Genomic DNA, 22673 nt, shown 5'->3' on the forward strand with positions numbered 1-22673 from the left:
CTAATCTTCCACAATGATTTGGACAAAACTCAAAATAAGAAAGTTATAGCCTTGTGTCTTATCTTTCTAATGAAAGTAGTCTCACATCATTTAGATCAATATATAAAACATTATGCTAAAAACCACAACTACTGCCACAGTTTCATACCGTTTTAGCACTTCCATTACTTATTTGACTAAGGATCAACTTTCTATTCTACCCATCCATTCTCGGTTTCATTCTAAATCATTCAATACCATTCATATCATATCTTAAAACCATAAATCATCACCATTACATAACATATCCCCAAACGATTATCATAATAAACCATAAAAGGAATAATGGCCATACTTAATCATAATCATTACCTTACATCATATGCATACGAATGTCTGGGCGTTACAATTCTCCCCTCCTTAATAAATTTCGTCCTCTAAATTGCCATTAATGTGCAAATAACTCTGGATATCGCTGCTTCATTTTCTCCTCTGGTTCCCACATTGCTTCTTCAACCAACTGATTATGCCAAAGAACCTTGATAATGCTGATCTCTTTATTTCTTAGTACTTTAACCTTGCGATCTAAAATCTGGATTGGTAATTCTTGATAAGTCAAGTTCGGCATCAGATCCAACGCTTCATGTCTGAGAATATGGTAAGGGTTCGAGATATACTTCCAGAGCATTGAGACGTGAAATACAATGTGGACTCTATCCAAGTCTGGCGGTAAGGATAGACGATATGCTCTTTCTCCGATCCTGTCTAGAATTTCAAATGAGCCGATAAATCTTGGGCTTAGCTTTCCTTTCCTGCCAAATCTCATAATTCCTTTGAGAGGAGCAATTTTGATAAAAACATGATCTCCAACTTCAAAATCCAAAGGCCTTCTTCGGTAATCGGCATAACTTTTATGTCTGGTTTCGGTCATCTTCATTCTATCCTGGATTAAAGTAATCACATCAGCTGTCTGTTGGACCAATTCTGGTCCTAACATCTTTCTTTCACCGGCTTCATCCCAATTCAACGGTGACCTAAATTTTCTGCCATACAATGCCTCGTATGGTGCCATGCCAATCGTCGCCTGATAGTTATTGTTATATGTAAATTCTTCAAGTGGCAATTTAGAATCCCAGTTAACAGGAAAATCAATCGTGCAGGCTAGTAGCATATCTTCAGGAATCTGAATCACCCTCTCTGACTGTCCGTTACTCTGAGGATGATAAGCTGTGCTAAAAGCCAACCTGGTGCCCAAGGCTCTGTGCAAGCTCTTCCAGAATTCAGAAGTAAACCTTGGGTCACGATCAGATACAATTGACAGAGGAATACCATGAAGTCTCACAATCTCAGCTACATAGAATTCAACATACTGGTTCATTGTAAACGTTGTCTTTATCGGAAGAAAATGAGCAGACTTGTTTAACCTATCAACAATCACCCAAATGGAGTTGTAACCTTTTGGTGTTCTTGGAAGTCCCATTAAGAAGTCCATAGTGATGTGCTCCCACTTCCACTGAGGTATTGGGAGGGATTGCAAAGTTCCAACAGGTCTTTGATGCTCAATCTTTACATGCTAACATGTTAGACATTCAGATATAAACTTTGCGATATCACTTTTCATACCTGGCAACCAGTATAGACGTCGGAGATCCTGATACATCTTGGTGCTACCTGGATGTATCGAGTATGGCGCGGTATGAGCTTCTGTCAAAACATCACGTCGAATATCATCACCACTGGGAACACATATCCGACCTCTAAATGTTAACAAATCATCAGTGTTCATCACAAACTCTGTATTTCCTTTCTCATCGGATTTCGATCGCAATTTCATCAACTAATTGTCATTAGGTTGCTCCCGTCGTATCCTATCTGTCAACGTAGGTCGAATAACGAAAGCTGAAAGTCTAGCTATGGTCCCTTGCTCTACTATAGCAATCTCGCTTCTCTGAAGATCCAATAACAACTGCTCCTGAACCAATGAACTCAAAGAAAAAACTGACTTACGGCTCAAAGCATCTGCAACCACGTTTGCTTTACCTGGGTGGTAGCTAATTGTCACATCATAATCTTTAACAAGTTTTAACCACCTCCTCTGCCGCATATTAAGTTCCTTCTGTGAGAATAGATATTTCAAGCTCTTCTGGTCTGTGAAAACTTAACATTTCTCGCCATACAGATAATGCCTCCATATTTTCAATGCTAAGACCACTGCAGCCAACTCAAGATCGTGGGTGGGATATTTCTTCTCGTAATCCTTCAACTGACGAGAAGCCTAAGCGATTACTTTCCGACGCTGCATCAGTACAGATCCAAGTCCCATCTTTGACGCATCAGTGTATACAATAAAATCTTCAGTACCACACGGAAGTGCTAGGATAGGGGCTGATGTCAACTTGTCTTTCAACACTTGAAATCCGTATTGGCACTCGTTTTTCCACTCAAACTTCACCGCTTTCCTCGTCAGATTGGTTAAGGGCAGGGCTGTTTTGGAGAAATTGGCAATAAAACGTCGATAATAACCTGCCAAACCAAGAAAACTACGCACCTCGGAGACTGTCGTCGGAATAGGCCATTGCATAATCGCTTCAATCTTCATAAGATCCATTGCAGTAACTTCTCTCGAAACGATATGGCCTAGAATGATACTTGCTCTAACCAGAATTCACACTTTTTCAACTTTGCGTATAATTGTTTTTCCCTCAATAACTGCAATACAGTTATGAGATGCTCGGCATGAAGTTCCCGAGTCTTGGAATAAATCAGGATATCGTCAATGAAAACGATAACAAAGCTATCTAGATATGGCTTGAAGACCCGATTCATTAGATCCATGAATACCGACGGAGCGTATGTCAACCCGAATGACATGACTAGGAATTCATAATGGTCGTACCTGGTTCTGAATGCAGTTTTAGGGACGTCAGATTCCCTAACTTTCAGTTGATAATAACCAGGACGCAGGTCGATCATTGAAAACACTGTCGCTCCCTGAAGTTGGTCAAAGAGGTCATCAATCCTTGGCAATGGATATTTATTCTTGATCGTGACTTTGTTGATCTCTCTGTAATCAATGCACAACCATAATGATCCATCTTTCTTTTTGACAAATAAAACTGGAGCTCCCCAAGGAGAAGAACTCGGATGAATAAAGCCTTTGTCTAATAGATCTTGCAACTGATTCTTCAGCTCATTCATTTCAGTCGGTGCCATTCAGTAAGGAGCTTTCGAAATTGGAGCAGTACCTGGAACCACGTCAATCACAAACTCAACTTCACGGTCAGGTGGCAATCCAGGCACATCATCTGCAAATACATCAGGAAAATCCCAAACTACCTCAATCTCATTCAACTTCATCTTCATCTCTGTATTCACATCTATCACAGAAGCTAAAAACCCCTGACACCCCTTTGATAACATTTCATGAGCTTTGAGACAAGTAATATTAGGAGTGCCAAGCGAAATACCTGAACTATGGAAAATCCCGTTATCATCATCTTCTGCAAATCGCATTGTTTTAGCCACGCAGTCAATAACGGCATGATATGACGATAGCCAATCCATTCCCAAAATAACATCAAACGCCACCATGGGAATAATAATAAGATCAGCAAAATAGATTTTCTCATTTACTTCCACTGTACAACCTTTAAGAATATTGGAAGGCCATAAATCGTCTCCTGATGGCAACAAAATACTATAGTGGAGGGGTTCAAAATATGGAACAACATTCAAAGAGCGCAAGAAATTTTCTGACATAAAGAAATGCGTAGCAGCAGTAATCAATGTAATAGCGGCCTTGCCTGAAATTAAGATAGTACCTGATATAACAGAAGAATCAGGATTTGCGCCTTCTTTGGTCATTGTGAAGATTCTGCCTTGAACCCTATCCTTTCCTTTCTCACCCTTCACTGGACAACTTTTGATAACATGTCCAACACCTCCACAATGAAAGCATCGATTACTTCCAACCAAGCACTCACCTGTATGCATTTTGCCACATTTTGGACATGCAGGTCGATCATAGGTAGGTGGTGGCATAGGAGCTTTGGGTCGATGCTCCTCTTTTTCCTTGCCTCTGAACTTGCCCTTACCTCGAAGCATAAGCGATAAAATGTCCTCGCTGCATCAAAACACAACCCATTCCTCTGTTAGAAACATCACAATAAACCACAAAATCACCAGTACCTGACGGGATAGTCAACACCGGAGCACTGATCAACCTCTTCTTCAATTCAAGAAAACTGGACTCACACTCTTCTGACCAAACAAATGGTGCATTCTTCTGAGTCAGATGCATAATCGACTTAGCAATACTTGAGAAATCTTTAATGAATCGACAGTAATAGCCTGCTAAACCCATAAAGCTGTGTATCTCTGGCACAGATGCCGATCTCAGCCAACTGATCGCGGCTTCAACTTTTCTAGGATCGACAAAAATCATCTCCAGATATGATGTGACCCAGAAATACAACCTGTCTCAACCAAAATTCACATTTCGAAATCTTGGCATACAGTTTCTCAGCCCTCAAAGTTCTCAATACAATTCTCAGATGTTCAGCATGATCATTAAAATTCTTTGAATAAATTAGAATATCATCGATAAAAATAATCACAAAATCATCAGGGTACTTCTTAAATACACGGTTCATCAGACCCATAAATACAGCTGGAGCATTTGTCAAACAAAACGGCATGACTATATACTCATAATGGCCATACCTGGTTCTGAATGTTGTCTTCGATATATCAGAATCTCTGACTCTCAGCTAATGATATCTAGATCTCAAATTGATCTTGGAATAAACAAAAGAACCCTGCAACTAATCAAATAAATCATCTATACGAGGCAAAGGGTATTTATTCTTTACCGTAGTCTTGTTCAGTTGCCGGTAGTCAATGCAGAGTCTCATTGAACTGTCCTTCTTTTTGACAAACAACACTGGAGCACCCCAAGGAGAAACACTCGGTCTGATGTACCCCTTGGCTACTAAATCTTCTAACTGCTATTTCAACTCTTTCGATTCAATCGGTGTGGGGACCCAAACGCTAATTCATTTCTTAATCGGTTTTGTGAATAATTTGATCAATTAAGATAAACAGGGTCTAAATTGTTTTTTTAAAATACAAATGCGGAAACTTAATGTAATCAATCTGATATACATATCAAAAGTAAACGTACAAGTCCTGTACTGGATACAATAACATCAAACTAGGTTCAAATACTATATAACAAGTGTTGAATCCTATTTTACTTCTGATCCGGATCTCCACGCTAACTTGTCATTTCTCATCCTCTTCTTAACCCTGATCCTGTCCCACTTGTTGTCATGCACACATACAAACACGAAAACAGCCGGATAACTCCGATGAGAATATAATCCCTGTATAAACAATGAATAAATGCAATCATATAAAAATATATATAAAAGTATAAACAGTCACCAATAACATGTATGAAGTCCGAAAACATGAATCGATATAAAATTGTAAATAAACTCGTGACTCATCATCTCAGACTCGACTCATCTCTAATCTAGGGATCCCGATTCCTGGACATTAGCATATATATTGAATTTCAGCGATAGGAGTCGATCTACTTCTAAGCAACATCGATATAAATCAAACATCCAGCGTCTTGGCATATCCGCCACAGACTTTGCATATCCGCCAATGACTAGGCATCTCTGCCCATGACTCAATACATGCCTTTCTATAAATCAATAGACTAAGCATATCAATCTCATTAAATTGCAAACATCAATGCAATAAAGTAAAGTATGTGGTTTTTGGGAAACTCAAGTCCAATCTGACTCAAGTCAATCTCCCGGTTAACATTGATTTATACCTTTTATTTGGTCGGTTTGACGAAGTCGCAGTCTCGAATTCGAATCTGCCAATATCAATCTGAAATGACATTTCCAATAGGCACAATATCAATATACAATCTCAATCAATCCTGGATTTAATCAGAATTCAATCTAATTCTGTTTCAACGGCATAACGACACAATATCAATATACCTAGCAATACAATATCAATCAGATATCAATCCCAACATCTCATAATCGATAATAACACAATTATGATATCAAATCTCAATCAAATCCATTAGAAAATCATAACAATTTCATACGATATCTATTATTCAATCCGGTTTCGATTATACGATGTCTACTATTTCAAGAACACCATATATGAATCATATACGATTACTTCAATATCATATTTTCAAATCATATCAAAACATACGAAAACTTACGTCTGAAGCTATCCTCGATTTTCTTGACACTGATTATGAAGGAATGAATTTGTAACCTTTAATATTCATGCCAAGGACCAAGTTCCTTCATCATGGTGCAGCACGTCTTGCGCATATGCGCGACCCTCCTCGGCGCGTAATCTCACGGCAACTCACGCATATGCACGCCCTCACCCGGCACATATGCGCGAGGTTCTCTGCCAATCTCGCGCATATGCGCGGGTCCTGTTGCGCATATGCTCGAGGTTCTCTGCCTACCTCGCGCATATGCGCCTGGCTGGGTCGCGCATATGCGCGAGGGCTCATACTCGCACATATTTCCAATCTTTTTTCCGGCTTTTCCGGTCCAATCCAATTCGTCTATAATCACATCAATTACCAACAAATCATTTCAGATTACAATAATAAAAATCTCGGGTATAACAATCGGTGCCATTCTGTAGGGAGTTTTTGAAATAGGAACTGTACCTGGTACCAATTCAATGCTGAAGTCTATCTCTCTGACTGGAGGCAAACCCGGAATCTCATTTGGGAAGACGTCAGCAAACTCACATACCACTGGCAAATATGCCAATGTAGGGCTCGATTTCAGTACATCTACTGCATACACAAGGAATCATCTGCTTCTTTCTGTAACAATCGAGTCATAGATAACGCAGATATCAAAGAAATTTTGGATCTAGAACCCTTATCATAAAATTTCCATTCATCAGCCATATCAAGTCTGAATCTTACGATCTTCTGAAAACAATCTATGGTAGCTCTGTACTTGGTCAGCATATCAATACCGATAATACAGTTAAAATCAGACAACCCAAGTACAATACAATCTAACTCAATCTCATGGCCGTCATACTGTAGCACACAATGTTTAACCTAACTCACAGATATCAAACCTTTCCCCAGAGGAGAAGAGACAGATACTACAGCAGATAATGACTCAGCAGGAAAATCATGTATCAATGCAAAACGTTCAAAAATAAATGTATGGGATGCACCCGTATCAATCAATACATAGGCAGGATAACCACAAAGAGGACAGTTACCTGCAACAACGTCATCTGGTGCTTTCTGTGCCTGTTCTTCAGTCAAAGCAAATACTCTGGCATGCTGTCTAGAAGGCTGGCTAACAGTCTGGCTTCCTCCTGGCCTCGGCTGTGACTGAGTAGGTGCTGGCTAGAAATAGTGAACAACAGATTATCGTCTATCAGGCTGTGCCACTGATCCAGATGATTCAGCTCCCTGGAATCTTTGGGAACTTCTCTATAACGCCCCGAAAATTTAATGGTCCACGCGAACCATATGCATGTAATTATTAAATTCCTTTGTATTTTAATTAAATGTTTTAATTGCATTATTTAATTATAGTGTCAATATTTGCATGTTTAAAATATATTTTTCTATATGATTGCATTAAAATGTATTTTTAAAGGTTATTCGAGTTGCGATCGAGGAACGGAGACCGAGGGCTGAAAAATAGAAAATGTTTTAATAAGTAATTGTTTTTAATTATTTAAAATATGGATGATGCTTTTTTTAATTTTTAAAAAATAAGGGGTTTTGAGGTGATTTTATACGCCGGGACGTAAATTTTATCGGTATTGGTTTTTCAACAAGATACGAACTTTTTGGCAACCCGGCTATGAAATTCACAAATTTATTTTAGTAAAACTATTTTAATATTTTAATTAAATCCTAATTAAGACTAATGGGCTTAAACTTATTCTTAATGGGCCTAATCTTAATTAAGGAGATAATTAACTATTTAATATGTTAAACATATACCCCAAACCCTACACATGTACACGCGACACACTCAATCAAATTCAGAATTCTCTCCACCAATTCACAACACACACCACACGGAATAGTGAAGGGAAAAATCGGGAGTTTGAAGTAAAATTCAATCTAGACTCTCCTCGCCGCCGTTCTTCGTCCCCAACGTTTATTCGTGCGTTTAATACGCAAAGGCACGCCATATTATCTTTTTACTCATCATCACACCATAGTATTTGTTTATGCATGATTTTTTAAAATAAAAACATAGCACACAAGTTTAATTCTCGTAACTACATGCTTATGTGTTCTAAATTAGTGTTTTTAATTTCCAAAATCATGTTTTTATGTGTTTAAAAGGGCTGCCATGATTAGGACTTGATCAAGCATGAATTTACACAAGTTTTAGAGTCATTAAAAGCAACAAAACGCAGCACATAGACAGAAACACCAAGCTGGAAACACCTTTCTGTCAAGGATTTTAAGAGGCAAGGCTTTTTGAGTTGGGTGGCTGGGCTTGTGTTTGGTTGGGACCAGGGACTGGCTAGGGACCTTTTTGAGTCAAGAGAAGAGTCCTAGCCACTCTAGGACTCGAAAACCAGGGGCTGGGAGGAGTCCTTGCCAAGAAGGACTCCACCCGAGAGTTTTAAGGGAGGAAGGCGTAGGTTCTGGTATGGCTGGGAAAAGGGGGCTCGCGGCTGGCCTGGGGTCGAGCCAGGTGGGTCCTTTAGGGTCTAAGGATGGTGGTCCAGTGTGGGGCAGGAGCTGGAGTGGCTTGGGTCACTGCTGGCACGAGCTTAAGACATGAAAACGTGAGAGGAGATGGGTCACGCGAGGCTGCTGCCACTGGTTCAGTGGTTAGCTGCTCACGTCCAGGGGCTTGGGTTGGTCTGGGCTTGGTCTGGGCGTGTCCAGGGAAGGTTAGGGTCATGGGTGGTCAGTGGTTAGAGGTCTGTAAGGGTCCTAGACTAAGTGGGAGCCCTATTGTTCTAGGGAACTCACGTACACACACATGCAACACATGGTTTGAGTTTCCAGGATCGTTTTGGGCCAGGCCAGGGCTGGTTTTACGGGCAGGACTTGGTCGGGAGGGTGCCTAGATGGGTTGGCTAGGTTTTGGTTCAAGGTGGCTCGGGCGTGGCTCGGGTAAATTAGGAGATAGCTCGGTGTGTTCGTCGAAGGGTCAAAAACGAGATTAATTAAGCCAAAATTGATTCCATGGGCCCATGGGGGTGGCTCATGACTTGGAAGGGTAGAATAAATCTTAAAAATGCTATGTGTAAAATTTGGGATCAAAATAACAAGTTTTGGATTTATTCGGAATTTAATCGCCGCACGAAACGCTAATTAACGAGTTAATTAATAAGGCTAGTTTTAAGCCTTATAAAATTATGAAAAACTAGGTTTAAGCTTAAATAATTATTATAAGTCTAAGTTTTTAATTTGGGAATTTTATATTAAGGTTTGGTTTAATTCAGGATTAAAACGTATTAATACGTCACATTTAAAGAATAAATTTAAAAGTTCTCGATTTAAGCTAAATAAAAATATGAGAAAATTCATGTAGGCTTAAATAATTATTTGGGACATGTTAGAGTCAATGAAATTAAGAAAATGTCAAAAACGAGAAATTATACGTCCAGGGGTAAAACGGTAATTTTACACCTAGAAATTAGTAAACGTCATGGCAGTGTCCTAAATGCTATTTTTTTATGCTAATATGATTATTTTCCATAATTATGGATGTTTATGAATTTTTATATGTTATTATGTAAAATTTAAATGTTTCTGAATTTTTAATATGTTAAAATGTTTATTTTAAAACGTTTATGTTTTTTTATGATTTTTATATGTTAAAACGTTTATTTTTAAATGTCTATGATTTTTATGATTTAAAAATGGGCATTTAAAAGACATGTTGCATGCTTGGTTTCAAAAATAAAACGATATGTAATTTAAAAATGGGCATTTAAAAGACATGTTGCATGCTTGGTTTCAAAAATAAAACGATATGTATATACATGATTTTTAGTAAGTGATGATAACATGTTGAAGGATGTGAAGGGATTGTGACTACTACATGTTGGAGATATCGTGAGGGTTATGGTCCCAGTGGTAGCCCGACGATCGTGTTTCCTTGGATACGGATACGAATACGAATACGTGATTCGAATACGAATATGTTAATACGTAGGCCAAGGCCCAGTTGACCGGTGAGAGTGTTGCTGGTGTCCCCGCAGCCCAGTACTGTGGTTTTCTTTAGATGGATCCATCGCCCAATACGTTTAAGAATACGAGTCACAATCACGATCTGAATTCAACAAACACGAACATGAATACGAATACGAATATGGATACGAATATGGATATGCATATGAATATGAATACGAATATGAATATGAATATGTTTATGTTTTTATGAAAATGTTTTTATGCATCATGAAAATGTTTACAAAAACGTTTATTCTTAAAGTTTATGCATCTTCATGAAAACGATATTTTAAGTACAAGTATTTTTCACTGTTATATGTTAATTGTATTACGTATTACTCGTTATCAAGAATATGACGTGTTGAGTCTTTAGACTCACTAGGTGTGATTGATGCAGGTGATATTGATTATGATAATGATAATGGAGGTTTGATGGTTGACTTTGCTGGACTGAAGGTGCACATAACCCGATGACCGACGTTATTTTTCCGCACTAGTTATGATTACGATTTTAAATGATGTTAAAGATATTTTTATGACTTTTATGTTATGAGAGATTTTTGAGAGGTTATAGTATGGGCTATACTTTTCAAATAATGTTTTTAGGTTGGTAAAATGTTTGACGATTTTATTCTTTAAAATATTTTCCTTTGGATTTTCAAATGTTAGTTTGTTGATTTATTTTAAAATGATGTCAAAAATATTTTATGCTTGTGTAACCAATTCGGCCGATGCTAAGTGAGGTTTGAAAAAAAAAATTCTAGTACTTTTAAAGCAATAAAAAGGGCAGGGCGTTTCATTCTCTGTGGACAGACTCTAGCAAAATGTCCCTGTTGTCTGCAGATGCGACAACTACCAAACACTCCTTGGCATTGCTCTGTGGGATGTCTCCCTCCGCAAGTTCTGCAATAAGCCCCTGTATAACTGTGTCTGGAACTACTGGAGCTAGAAGAACTGCTTCCAGAATTCTTAAACTGCTTCCCTCTGGTTTTCAACTGATATCTCTTTCCACTGCTACTACTGTCACTCTCAAATCTGGGAGGGGGTTGATGGACTTGAGTAGTAGATGGCTGCTGTGGGCTCGGTGCTGGTACAACATACAAAGCTCATTTCTGTCTGATCAGACCCGCTTCTGCTCCTTTGTGTTCACCAATGTAAAGATCTCAGGATTCAGCCCATTAATGAACTGATCAGCAATAGCTTCGTCATTCTCAGCCACGTGTGGTGCAAAACGCAACAAGGTAGAGAACTTGGCCACATATTCTTCTATATTCAACTGACCCTGTCTCAAATTTGCAAACTCTGCACCCTTGTCCTTTCTGTACGACACTGGGAAAAATCTTTGATAAAATTCAGCCTTAAAGATGTCCCAGGTAATAACTGTACCTCGATGCTCCAAAGTCCTCTTTGTCATGAGCCACCAATTCTTTGCAACATCATGCAACTGGTGCCCAATTAGTCTGACTCGGCGATCATCACAGTAATCCAATGAATCAAACAACATTTCTATGTCATCTAACCAACTCTTACAATGAACAGAAGTTGTTGTTCCTCTCAGTGTTGGTGGTTTTAACAACTGAAACCTCTTCAGTAGCGTTTCCATTGGTGTTGCTGTAACATCCATCGGATTGGCTTAGGTACTGCCCTGTTTTGGGACTCTTCGAGGAGGCATATCTGATTATAAAAAGGGTTAGCAATCACATTTGACAAATCTGTCTCAGTCCTCTTCTGATCAACTTACCTCTAATCAAGAATCGGTTCTAATTCATTCTCAATAGTACACGTTACCAATCAAATCAGTTAATCAGATAAACATGTATTTCAAAGCAGTAAAACATAATGGATTGCTATCATGCAAAAGAAAGTAAGAAAACTCAATCTACCCTCTCACTAGCTTTTATCTTAGTCTAAGGAACCTATAGTTCTGGAACCTACTGCTCTGATACCACCTGCTGTGGGGACTCAGACGCTAATTCATTTCTTAATCATTTTTGAGAATAATTGGATCAATTCAAATAACTTGGTCTATTTCTTAAAAAAAATACAATTGCGGAACATAATAGAAACAATTTGATATACATGTCAAAATAAAAGTACAACATTTCTTTAGTCTTGTACTACAATATGTTATAACAAACTCATGTTCTTTCACTACAAATCAAGTATTGAAAGTAACTCTACTTCTGAATCCGGATCTCCACGCTAAAATATAATCTCTCATCCTCGTCTTGACCCTGATCTTGTCCCACTTGTTGTCATGCACACATACAAACACAACAACAGCCGGATAACTCCGGTGAGAATAATATTCCCAGTATAAAAAACGTATACATGCAATCATATAAAAACATATATAAAAGCATATAACAATCATCAATAACATGTATCAATCTGAATCAGGAAATGATATAAAACTATAACACAAAATCATATATCTGACTCAACTCTGATCTAGTCTAGTCTAGGGATCCCGGTTCCCGGACGTTGGCATATCATATCGAATCTCAGCAATAGAAGTCGATCTACTTCTAAGCAAAATCGATATCAACCAATCATACAATGTCTAGGCACCTCTGCCCAAGACTTGGCACCTCTGCCAATGACTCGTTCTCGTAATCTATCTTCTATTCTCTGCTATTCTATAAGTCAATAGAATAGACATACACATTCAAATAATACAACAATATTAAAACAATAACAAACAAGTATGTGGTTTAGGAAGAGTCAAGTATAACTCGAGTCAATCTCCCGGTTAACATTGATTTATACCTTTCTCTTGTCGATCTGATGAAGTTTAAGTCTCGAATTCGAAGCCTGTCAATACACAATCTGGCAATGACAATATCGAGGAGTATAATATCAATACACCACTCAAATCAATACTGGATATAATCAGAACTCAATCTAATTTTGTTTCAACGGCATAACTACACAATCTCAATAAACCCAGCAATACAAATTAACAGATATCAATTCCCACAACTCATAATCGATAACAATACAAATCTGATATCAAATCTCAATCAAATCCATTCTGAAAATTATAACAATTTCATATTGTATCTGTTCTTCAATCTGATTTCGATCATACGATGTCTACTATGTCAAGAACAAAATATATCAATCATATCTGATTCCTTTAATAGCATATTTTCAAATCATATCAAAACGTAGTAAAACTTACGTCCGTGTGTAGCTCTTGTCGAGAGGATCACAGAAATATGTCCAGATCGAAAATCGGACGAATGAAATTTGAACAAATCTCTTTCTAATCTTCGAAGAAATTTGGTGCTTTTTGGAAGTCCTCGTTTCTTTCCTTGACATCGGATGGATTTGAGTGACTTGTTATATATATATATATATTGCATGTCCAAGGCCAAGTGGCTTATACCAAGTACTTCACGTCTCGCGCATATGCGCAACCCTCTTCGGCGCATATATGCGAGACCTACTGGTCTCTGCCCTAATCTTTTCGGCAGCTCATATGCGCGAGACCTACTGTCTCCGCAAAAATCTTCCCGCACAGCTCGCCCATATGCGCATACTCACTTCGCGCATATGTGCGAGGTCCTCTGCCCATCTCGCTCATATGCGCGCATCGGTGCCGCGCATATGCGCGAGGTGTTCTGTTCTCGCACATCGAATATCACATGCAAACTCAAATCAAGTCTCGGAGGTGTCCTTCATAATCATATCAATTCAAAATCAATAATCTCAGATTAACAGCAACATAAATCTTGGGCATTACAAATGTCGTATCTGCGTTCACCTCCTGAGCATGCATGGCGAACACCCTGCCCTGGGTTGGCTGCTTCCATTGTGTGCACTCCTTCAACTAGTGGTCACTTGCCTCGCACTTAAAACATTTGCCTGACTCATATAAACACTGCCCCGTATGTTGGCGGTGGAATTTCGGGCACATTGGGTACTCAACGGGTCTCTGCGGAGCCTTCTGCTGTGGAACTGGGCCCTTGGATTTCTGTGGTCCTTGGAAAGGCTTCTTCCTTTGCTGCCCATGGAAGGGCCTCTTAAACTGATGTCGCTGCTGTTGCTGCAGCGCCTGATAGGGCCTCTTGCCCTGCGTGTCATTTTCAATGTCTCTCTGATCCTGTTCTACTGCAAAAGCTCTAGACACGGAAACTGTGTAGGTAGTAGGACCAGCAACTCGAACGTCACGGCGCAAGACGCAACCCATCCATAAAATGCCTTAGCTTCTCCCGGACATCATTTGCAATTAGGAGCACAAAGTAACACCCCCTCTCAAACTTCCTCACAAACTTTGCTAAACTGCTGTCTCCATGTCGCAGCGCCATGAACTCCCTGGTCAACCTGGATCGTACTTCCTCAGTGATGTACTTGGAGTAGAACACCTCTTTGAACCCATTACACGTCAGAGTCTAAAAGTTCACCGATACTGACGCAATCTCCCACCACAATCTGGCGTCCCCTGTCAGAAGGATCGTGGCACCCCTGACTCGGCATGCATCTGCCAGCTCCATGAAATCAAAGATTACTTCGTTGGACTTAATCCATCCTTCAGCTATCATCGGTTCAGTGGTCCCCGAAACTCCTTCGGATTCATCCTCCTAAATCTTTCATACACAGCCTCCAGTCGTGGCCTTGCCCCTGCATCTACTGCAGCCTGGTTCCCCGCAAACTGTGCGAAGAACTGTGTCATACCTGCAAGCATTTGCTCTTGCATATTTGGGGGTGGAGGAGGATGAGCGTCTCTCCCCTCATCGCGATTCTCCCTGTCCTCCTCTCTTGCTTCCGGGTTAATCAAGCATCTAGGAGGCATACTGTTTTAATAATTTACCCAACACGTAAACCCACATGCATGAACATAATAATAATATCATAAGATGCAAGTAATTTGAATTTAAACATGAAAATGCTGGAACCATGACTCGATACTTACTAAATAACATAGTTTAAAATATGAAAACTTACAGACTTGAGGTGTGAATTCGCGAGCTTCTCGCAACTGGTAGTAGGCGTAACCCTTTATAAGAACAGCGCTCTGATACCAACTATAACTGTAGTGCCCAAATTCAGTACACGTAAAACCCATGCAATTATTTAATTATTAAAGCATTTATTTAATTTTAAAATGAGTCTTAGTGATGCATGATTTAATTAAATGCATTATTTTAAATTATTTATGTTTATGTGATTCAAGTTAAAATATTTCATGAGTTTCGTGTTTCAGGCGATTAGTCGAGGCGGGATCGAGGAAAAGACCGGCGACGATTTTTGGAGAAAATTTTTAATGAGTTATTTTATTTTAAATTAGGGATGGGGCATTTTAATTAATTTATGAAGTGTTAGTCTTCTAAAGCCTAATTTATTTATTAGGTGATTTTAAGATTTAAAACCTGTAAAGATTTAGTGCTATTGCTCGGGGTTTATCTTTAAAGATTAGTAGGAATAGTATTTTAATTAATTTGTTAATTGAGTTAACATTTTAATTAGTATCTTGTTTAGCATGGTTAATGGTGTAATTAAGAAAAACTTTCCCTTTTTACCTAGCAAACTCACGCACACACCCATTTTCACACACACACACACACTCAGGTAACACACACACACAATCACTTTCAGATTTTTAATATTTTGAGAGGAGAAAAACCTAGGGTTCTTTTCCCAAGAGAGCAGCCGCCCTCCCCTTCTTTTCCAGCACCTTTTCGTTGGTTTTCTTCAAGGATTTTAGCGACACGTTCGTCCCGGATCCAGCCTCGCTCCGTTCTCGTTTCGGCATCGCCGTATCGTGAGTTTTTCATATAAAAAAGGCACATATATACGATTTTTCTTGCGTCGATCATGTCATAGTATGTGGTGCGATGTTTTATGTGTAAAAATATTTGTGAAGTGTAAGGTTTGAGCAGAAATTTTTTAGATCGCATTTGAAACGGTTTTTGGATCACCAATCTCGATTTTTGCTGTCATATTTAAAACGGCAATCTTTCAGTCGTGATTTTGAGAAAACTTTAAACACATAAAACTTAGAACTTTTCGATACCTTCGATTTGACAGTAAAATAGAATTATTTGGATAAAAATTGAGTGAGTTATGGTGTTTTTCATGGGACTGCTCAAACTGCATTTTTCAGAAAATTATGTATTGATGTGTTCTTAAAGTTTTATTTTTGCAGGCTTCGTTGGGGATCGACGGGTGATTGTTGCTGAATTTAGGTATGTTTATTATTATGTTGGGTTGGTGTTTGGTATGCCGGTTAGTGTCGATAGGCACTTGAATTCATTAGAAGTCGTAGGAAACGATTTGGTGTCAATTTCCGTGATTTTGAGATTTGTGTTGTGTTAGGATTGGCGTTGTGTTTCGTTGTGTTTGTACAGGTTGTATCAATGTGGTAGCATCCTAGGATGGGTCTCATGGTGTTGGTTCATAGTCCGTCCAATCGGGTCTAGAACGTTAAGCAGCACATTTACTGAAATTTCGTGGGTTTTCTACTACCGCGGGTTCACGGACCCCGACACGGACCCTTACACGGGGTCCGTGCCTTTATTTTCTTTGAAGTGACTTTTTACAGAGTCTACATGGACCCTTAGACGGACCCTGACACGGGGTCCCTGTCCTCCCTTTTCTTCGAGTATACAGTTACAGTACCTACACGAACCCGGACCCGGAGGGGTGCACAGGGTCCGTGTACTCCAGTTTTTGGGAAATACTTTATTGATTGTTTTCGGGTTTATGTCATGGATTAGTACGATGATTAAACGAGGTCAAGTCCAGAGCAAACTAGAATGTCATAAGATATTTATTCACTTCGGTGGTGAGCTCGAGTACCTACGTCTAAGTTATGCAAGAAGTATTTTAAACTCATGTTAGAATGTTGCAGCATTGGCCCCAAGCGAGATCCAATGAATCCCTCAACGCCAAATAAGTATGTTTGACGTGTAAAAGAAAGTATTTCAAGTTTTTGAGGTATGCTAAATGTCTTGTGAACAATTATGTATGGGATTGGAAAGCGGAAAAGTATGACCGGGGAACTATCCACCCCGTTAAAGCATGAACGAATTTAGATTAGGATTGGAAAGCGTTAAAGCATGAACGGGGACCAATCCACGTGTTAAAGCATGAACGGGGATCTCATGTATGTGGCAGTGGATTTTTCCGTTCAGCCGAGTACTGTGGTTTAGTCTGATCAGGCGATTTATGTTATGGGTCACTTGCTTTGAAACATGCCTTTGCGCGAAATAATGAAGTTTATGGATGTTCATGTATGTAAAAGTACGCAAGTACGTTTAAGAAAGGTTTTATGCTTATGGCACGTCTATATATGTACGTATGTAAGTTCAAGTTTAAGTGCAAGTTCAAGTCCATGTATGTACGCTCTATTTTAAAGTTTCATGTGGTTTTATTACGTATTACCCGTCACTTCCAGTTTATACATGTTGAGTCTTTAAACTCACTAGACTTGATCGATGCAGGTGAGGATGATTTCGAGGAGACGAAGGGTGGGGACCAAGGAGCAGGCTTGGACTGAGCAGGTGGCTAGACCCGAGGACTGCCCAAGTTTTTAAGTGGTTATGAAAAATCAAATACTCTGATTTCACGCTACAGGTTATGAGATTTTAAACAACTACTTTTGTCAAACTTTATTTTAGATCTTTTGTTGCAACTACTTTTGGGACATACAGTTTATTTTATCGAATTTTGAAGGTTCGCCTTTTATTTAAGAATTTTTTTAATTTTTTCGCAAATTTTTAGTAGTAAAAAGTACGGTACGTTACAGTTGGTATTAGAGCGGTGTTCTTATAAATGGTTATGTCTACTACTAGTCGCAAGAAGCTCACGAAGTCACACCTCAAGTCTGTAAGTTTTAAGGTTTTAAATTTATGTTATGTAGTAAGCATTAAGTCATGATTTCAGCATGTCCATATTTTACGCTCAAATTACGTGCATCTTATGTCATTGATATCATGTTCATGCATGTTGGATTTAAGTGTTCGGTAAATTGTGTAACAGTATGCCTCTTAGCTGTGTGATTGACCGTGAAGCAAGGGAAGAGGGCCAAGAGCCTCGAGATGAGGAGAGGGTGTAACGCCCAAACATTCGTATGCATATGATGTAAGGTAATGATTATGATTAAGTATGGCCATTATTCCTTTTATGGTTTATTATCATAATCGTTTGGGGATATGTGATGTAATGGTGATGATTTATGGTTTTAAGATATGATATGAATGGTATTGAATGATTTAGAATGAAACCGAGAATGGATGGGTAGAATAGAAAGATGATCCTTAGTCAAATAAGTAATGGAAGTGCTAAAACGGTATGAAACTGTGGCAGTAGTTGTGGTTTTTATCGTAATGTTTTATATATTGATCCGAATGACGTGAGGCCACTTTCATTAGAAAGATAAGACATAAGGCTATAACTTTCTTATTTTGAGTTTATTCCAAATCAATGTGGAAGATTAGCAAAAAGCGTCTCGAAGTGTGTCGTGTGTATCATCGTTCCTCCAGTGATGCATGTTGGGAGATTGAGCATAACTCTTTGCTCAGACCTTCAAATGACATGAGGCTAATTGGAGATGCAAGCCAAGACATAGAGCTACAATTTTCATATTTACCATTTTTCCAAATTATGATGGGAAGACGCGTTTCAGAAGAGATCTTTGACGAGGCTGTACGCAGAGCGCACGCCAGGACAGCAGGTGCCGCGCTAGGGCGGTAAATTTTGAGCTCCCTTGGCACTGAAATTTTGGGTTTCGACAGTAAGTTCCGCGCTAGGGCGGTAAAACATGACCGCCCCAGCGCCCTGTTCAGTGGAAAAGCGTGTTTTGGGTGAATTAAGGTATAAAATCGGTTGATACACAACTTTTCCTCATTTCTCTTCTTTTCTTTTTCTTCTCCAACGATTCCAAGGTAGGGTTCTTCATTATCTTCTTATCCTTTCTTTCAATCAAGCAATAAATCTTCAATCTGGAGTTGGAACTTCATCTTTTTAGTGAAAGGGACAAAGGTAAGTGGTTTTTCTTCTTGTTCTTGAGTTATTGAAGATGGTGGAGTTAGGGCATGATGGTTGTGATTGATGTATTGGATTAAATGGTCATCTAATGTTTTTATTTTTGTGTTAATGGTTAGTTATTGGGTTTATTATTGTAGGATCACCATCAAGGTTTAGGAAACCAAGTCCTCCAAGTGTTGTAAGTGGAATCATTTCTTCAATGCATCACATGATCCTATATGTATGTGTTTTGATGATTTTATGATAAATCCTTTCAAATTCCATTCATGATATATATATATATATATGTAAATATGTATATATGGTAGTGTAATTATATGCATTTTGAATGAAAGGAGTTAAACTTTTCAAGATGCCTCTAATGTGTTTGATAAGATGCTTGAATGAAGTTTTATATGATTGAATGATTGGATTGATAGTGATAGTAGTGGTGTTGCCTCTGGCAATTCTAAATTCATAATGTAACTGGCCAATTAACGATGAAAACATGTGCTCTCTTATAAGATGCATTTTATGCAGAAGTACGTGTCCCTCCTATAAGATTCGTTTTTACGAAGAGGGTTAGCAATGAATGAAATATCTTATAAGAACTATCAATTCTTCAGTTGATCAATGAAATGAATATCATCCCTATGTATTGTTGTATTATGATTCTTGACGGATGATATTAATGGTGATTCGACGTTTACGAAATGAGATGGATAATGTTTTCAAGAAAATGAAATTGAGGCTACCCATTTTATGTTTTGCAATAAAATAATATATATGTACCTTGTTAGTATTGATTCCATTTCCTGAGTTTTATACTCATTCCAGATATGTTCATGTGATGCAGGCACAGGTAAGAAAGACTGATCATCCTTGAGTTGTCGAAGCGAGAGAAAGGAATATGCCAAACTAATATGGATGTGTAGCCTCAATAATTATGATATGTTATGTATGAAAATGGTTTTAAACTAATATGTACCATAGGATCATGCCGCCTAAGCGTAAAGCACCAGAAGGGGAGGATAGTTCATCATCTAGAGTGGTTGGTGAATTTAGCAAGTTACTGAAAGAACAAGCCAAGGTACATGGCGAGCAAATTCAGCAGCTCTTACAGATGCAGAATGCAGGGCGAGGGAGAGAGAGAGAGAGAGAGAGAGCAAGTGAAGTCCAAACCCGGTAGTTAAGGCGCATACGAAAGATTTCGTAAGATGAAGCCACCAGAATTTGATGGTAGCACTGATCCCATGGTCGCCTTGTAATGGGTTAAAGCTGTGGAGGCTTTATATGATTATCTTCAGTTTCAAGATATAGATCGAGTCAGCTGTGCCATTTTTCTACTGACCAAGACGGCGAGGACTTGGTAGGATGCCGCCAAGATATCAGTTAATGTCTCGGCACTCAAGTGGCAGGAGTTTAAAGATTTATTCTACGACAAATATTTTCCTCGAGTTGTTCGAAGTCAGAAAGTGAAGGAATTTCTAGAACTGAAGCAAGGAAATATGTCAAAGCAAGAGTATATTCTCAAATTCGAAGAGGGGTGTCAGTTTGCCCCATACCTGGCCTGCAATGACATCGAGAAGGGCGAGCATTTTCTCAGAGGTGTCCGGGCTGAAATTAAAAGAGAAGTTTGAATGCCTAAAGCTGCTTCATATAAAGAGATTATTGAAAAATCAAGGATGGCTGAGCAGGACGAGAAGGAAATTGAAAGAGAAAGACAGTTGAAGCGCCAAGATTTTTCTACTAAAGGCCAAGGATCCGGATGGAAAGGTAAGGGCAAGTTCAGAGGCAAGGAAAAAGAGGAGCATCGACCCAAAGCTCCTATGCCACCACCTACCTATGATCGACCTGTATGTCCAAAATGTGGCAAAATGCATACAGGTGAGTGCTTGGTTGGAAGTAATCGATGCTTTCGTTGTGGAGGTGTTGGACATGTTATCAAAAGTTGTCCAGTGAAGGGTGAGAAAGGGAAGGATAGGGTTCAAGGCAGAATCTTCACAATGACAAAAGAAGGTGCAAATCCTGATTCTTCTGTTATATCAGGTACTATCTTAATTTCAGGCAAGGCCACTATTACATTGATTACTGGTGCTACGCATTTCTTTATGTCAGAAAATTTCTTGCGCTCTTTGAATGTTGTTCCATATTTTGAACCCCTCCACTATAGTATTTTGTTGCCATCAGGAGACGATTTATGGCCTTCCAATATTCTTAAAGGTTGTACAGTGGAAGTAAATGAGAAAATCTATTTTGCTGATCTTATTATTATTCCCATGGTGTCGTTTGATGTTATTTTGGGAATGGATTGGCTATCGTCATATCATGCCATTATTGACTGCGTGGCTAAAACAGTGCGATTTCTTGCAGAAGATGATGATAACGGGATTTTCCATAGTTCAGGTATTTTGCTTGGCACTCCTTATATTACTTGTCTCAAAGCTCATGAAATGTTATCAAAGGGGTGTCAGGGGTTTTTAGCTTCTGTGATAGATGTTAATACAGAGATGAAGATAAAGTTGAATGAGATTGAGGTAGTTCGAGATTTTCCTGATGTATTTGCAGATGATGTGCTTGGATTGCCACATGACCGTGAAGTTGAGTTTGTGATTGACGTGGTTCCAGGTACTGCTCCGATTTCGAAAGCTCCTTACTGAATGGCACCGACTGAAATGAATGAGATGAAGAATCAGTTGCAAGATCTATTAGACAAAGGCTTTATTCATCCGAGTTCTTCTCCTTGGGGAGCTCCGGTTTTATTTGTCAAAAAGAAAGATGGATCATTGTGGTTGTGCATTTATTACAGAGAGATCAACAAAGTCACGATCAAGAATAAATATCCATTGCCAAGGATTGATGACCTCTTTGACCAACTTCAGGGAGCGACAGTGTTTTCAATGATCGACCTGCGTTCTAGTTATTATCAACTGAAAGTTAGGGAATCTGACGTCCCTAAAACTGCATTCAGAACCAAGTACGACCATTATGAATTCCTAGTCATGTCATTCGGGTTGACATACGCTCCAACGGTATTCATGGATCTAATGAATCGGGTCTTCAAGCCATATCTGGATAGCTTTGTTATCGTTTTCATTGACGATATCCTGATTTATTCCAAGACTCGGGAACTTCATCCCGAGCATCTCATAATTGTATTGCAGTTATTGAGGGAAAAGCAATTATACGCAAAGTTGAAAAAGTGTGAATTCTGGTTAGAGCAAGTATCATTTCTAGGCCATATCGTTTCGAGAGAAGTTATTGCAGTGGATCCTATGAAGATTGAAGCGATTAAGCAATGGCATATTCCGACGACAGTCTCCGAGGTGCGTAGTTTTCTTAGTTTGGCAGGTTATTATCGACGTTTTATTGCCAATTTCACCAAAACAGCCCTACCCTTAACCAATATGACGAGGAAAGCGGTGAAGTTTGAGTGGAAAAACGAGTGCCAATACGGATTTCAAGTGTTGAA

The 22673-nt window shown here is 38.9% G+C and overlaps 2 protein-coding genes across 2 annotated transcripts; both read right to left on the reverse strand.

Moving 5' to 3' along the window:
- Positions 1-2254: 2254 nt before the first annotated feature.
- Positions 2255-2587, reverse strand: LOC140827179 (uncharacterized mitochondrial protein AtMg00860-like). The gene has a single exon (XM_073189797.1). It carries the CDS (start codon positions 2585-2587, stop codon positions 2255-2257), a length of 333 nt encoding a protein of 110 aa, XP_073045898.1.
- Positions 2588-3192: 605 nt separating this feature from the next.
- LOC140827181 (uncharacterized) lies at positions 3193-4083 on the reverse strand. Its single transcript, XM_073189798.1, has one exon. It carries the CDS (start codon positions 4081-4083, stop codon positions 3193-3195), a length of 891 nt encoding a protein of 296 aa, XP_073045899.1.
- Between the last annotated feature and the right edge of the window lie 18590 nt (positions 4084-22673).

Source organism: Primulina eburnea, chromosome 3, assembly GCF_022965805.1.
Source record: "Primulina eburnea isolate SZY01 chromosome 3, ASM2296580v1, whole genome shotgun sequence".
Taxonomy (NCBI): domain Eukaryota; kingdom Viridiplantae; phylum Streptophyta; class Magnoliopsida; order Lamiales; family Gesneriaceae; genus Primulina; species Primulina eburnea.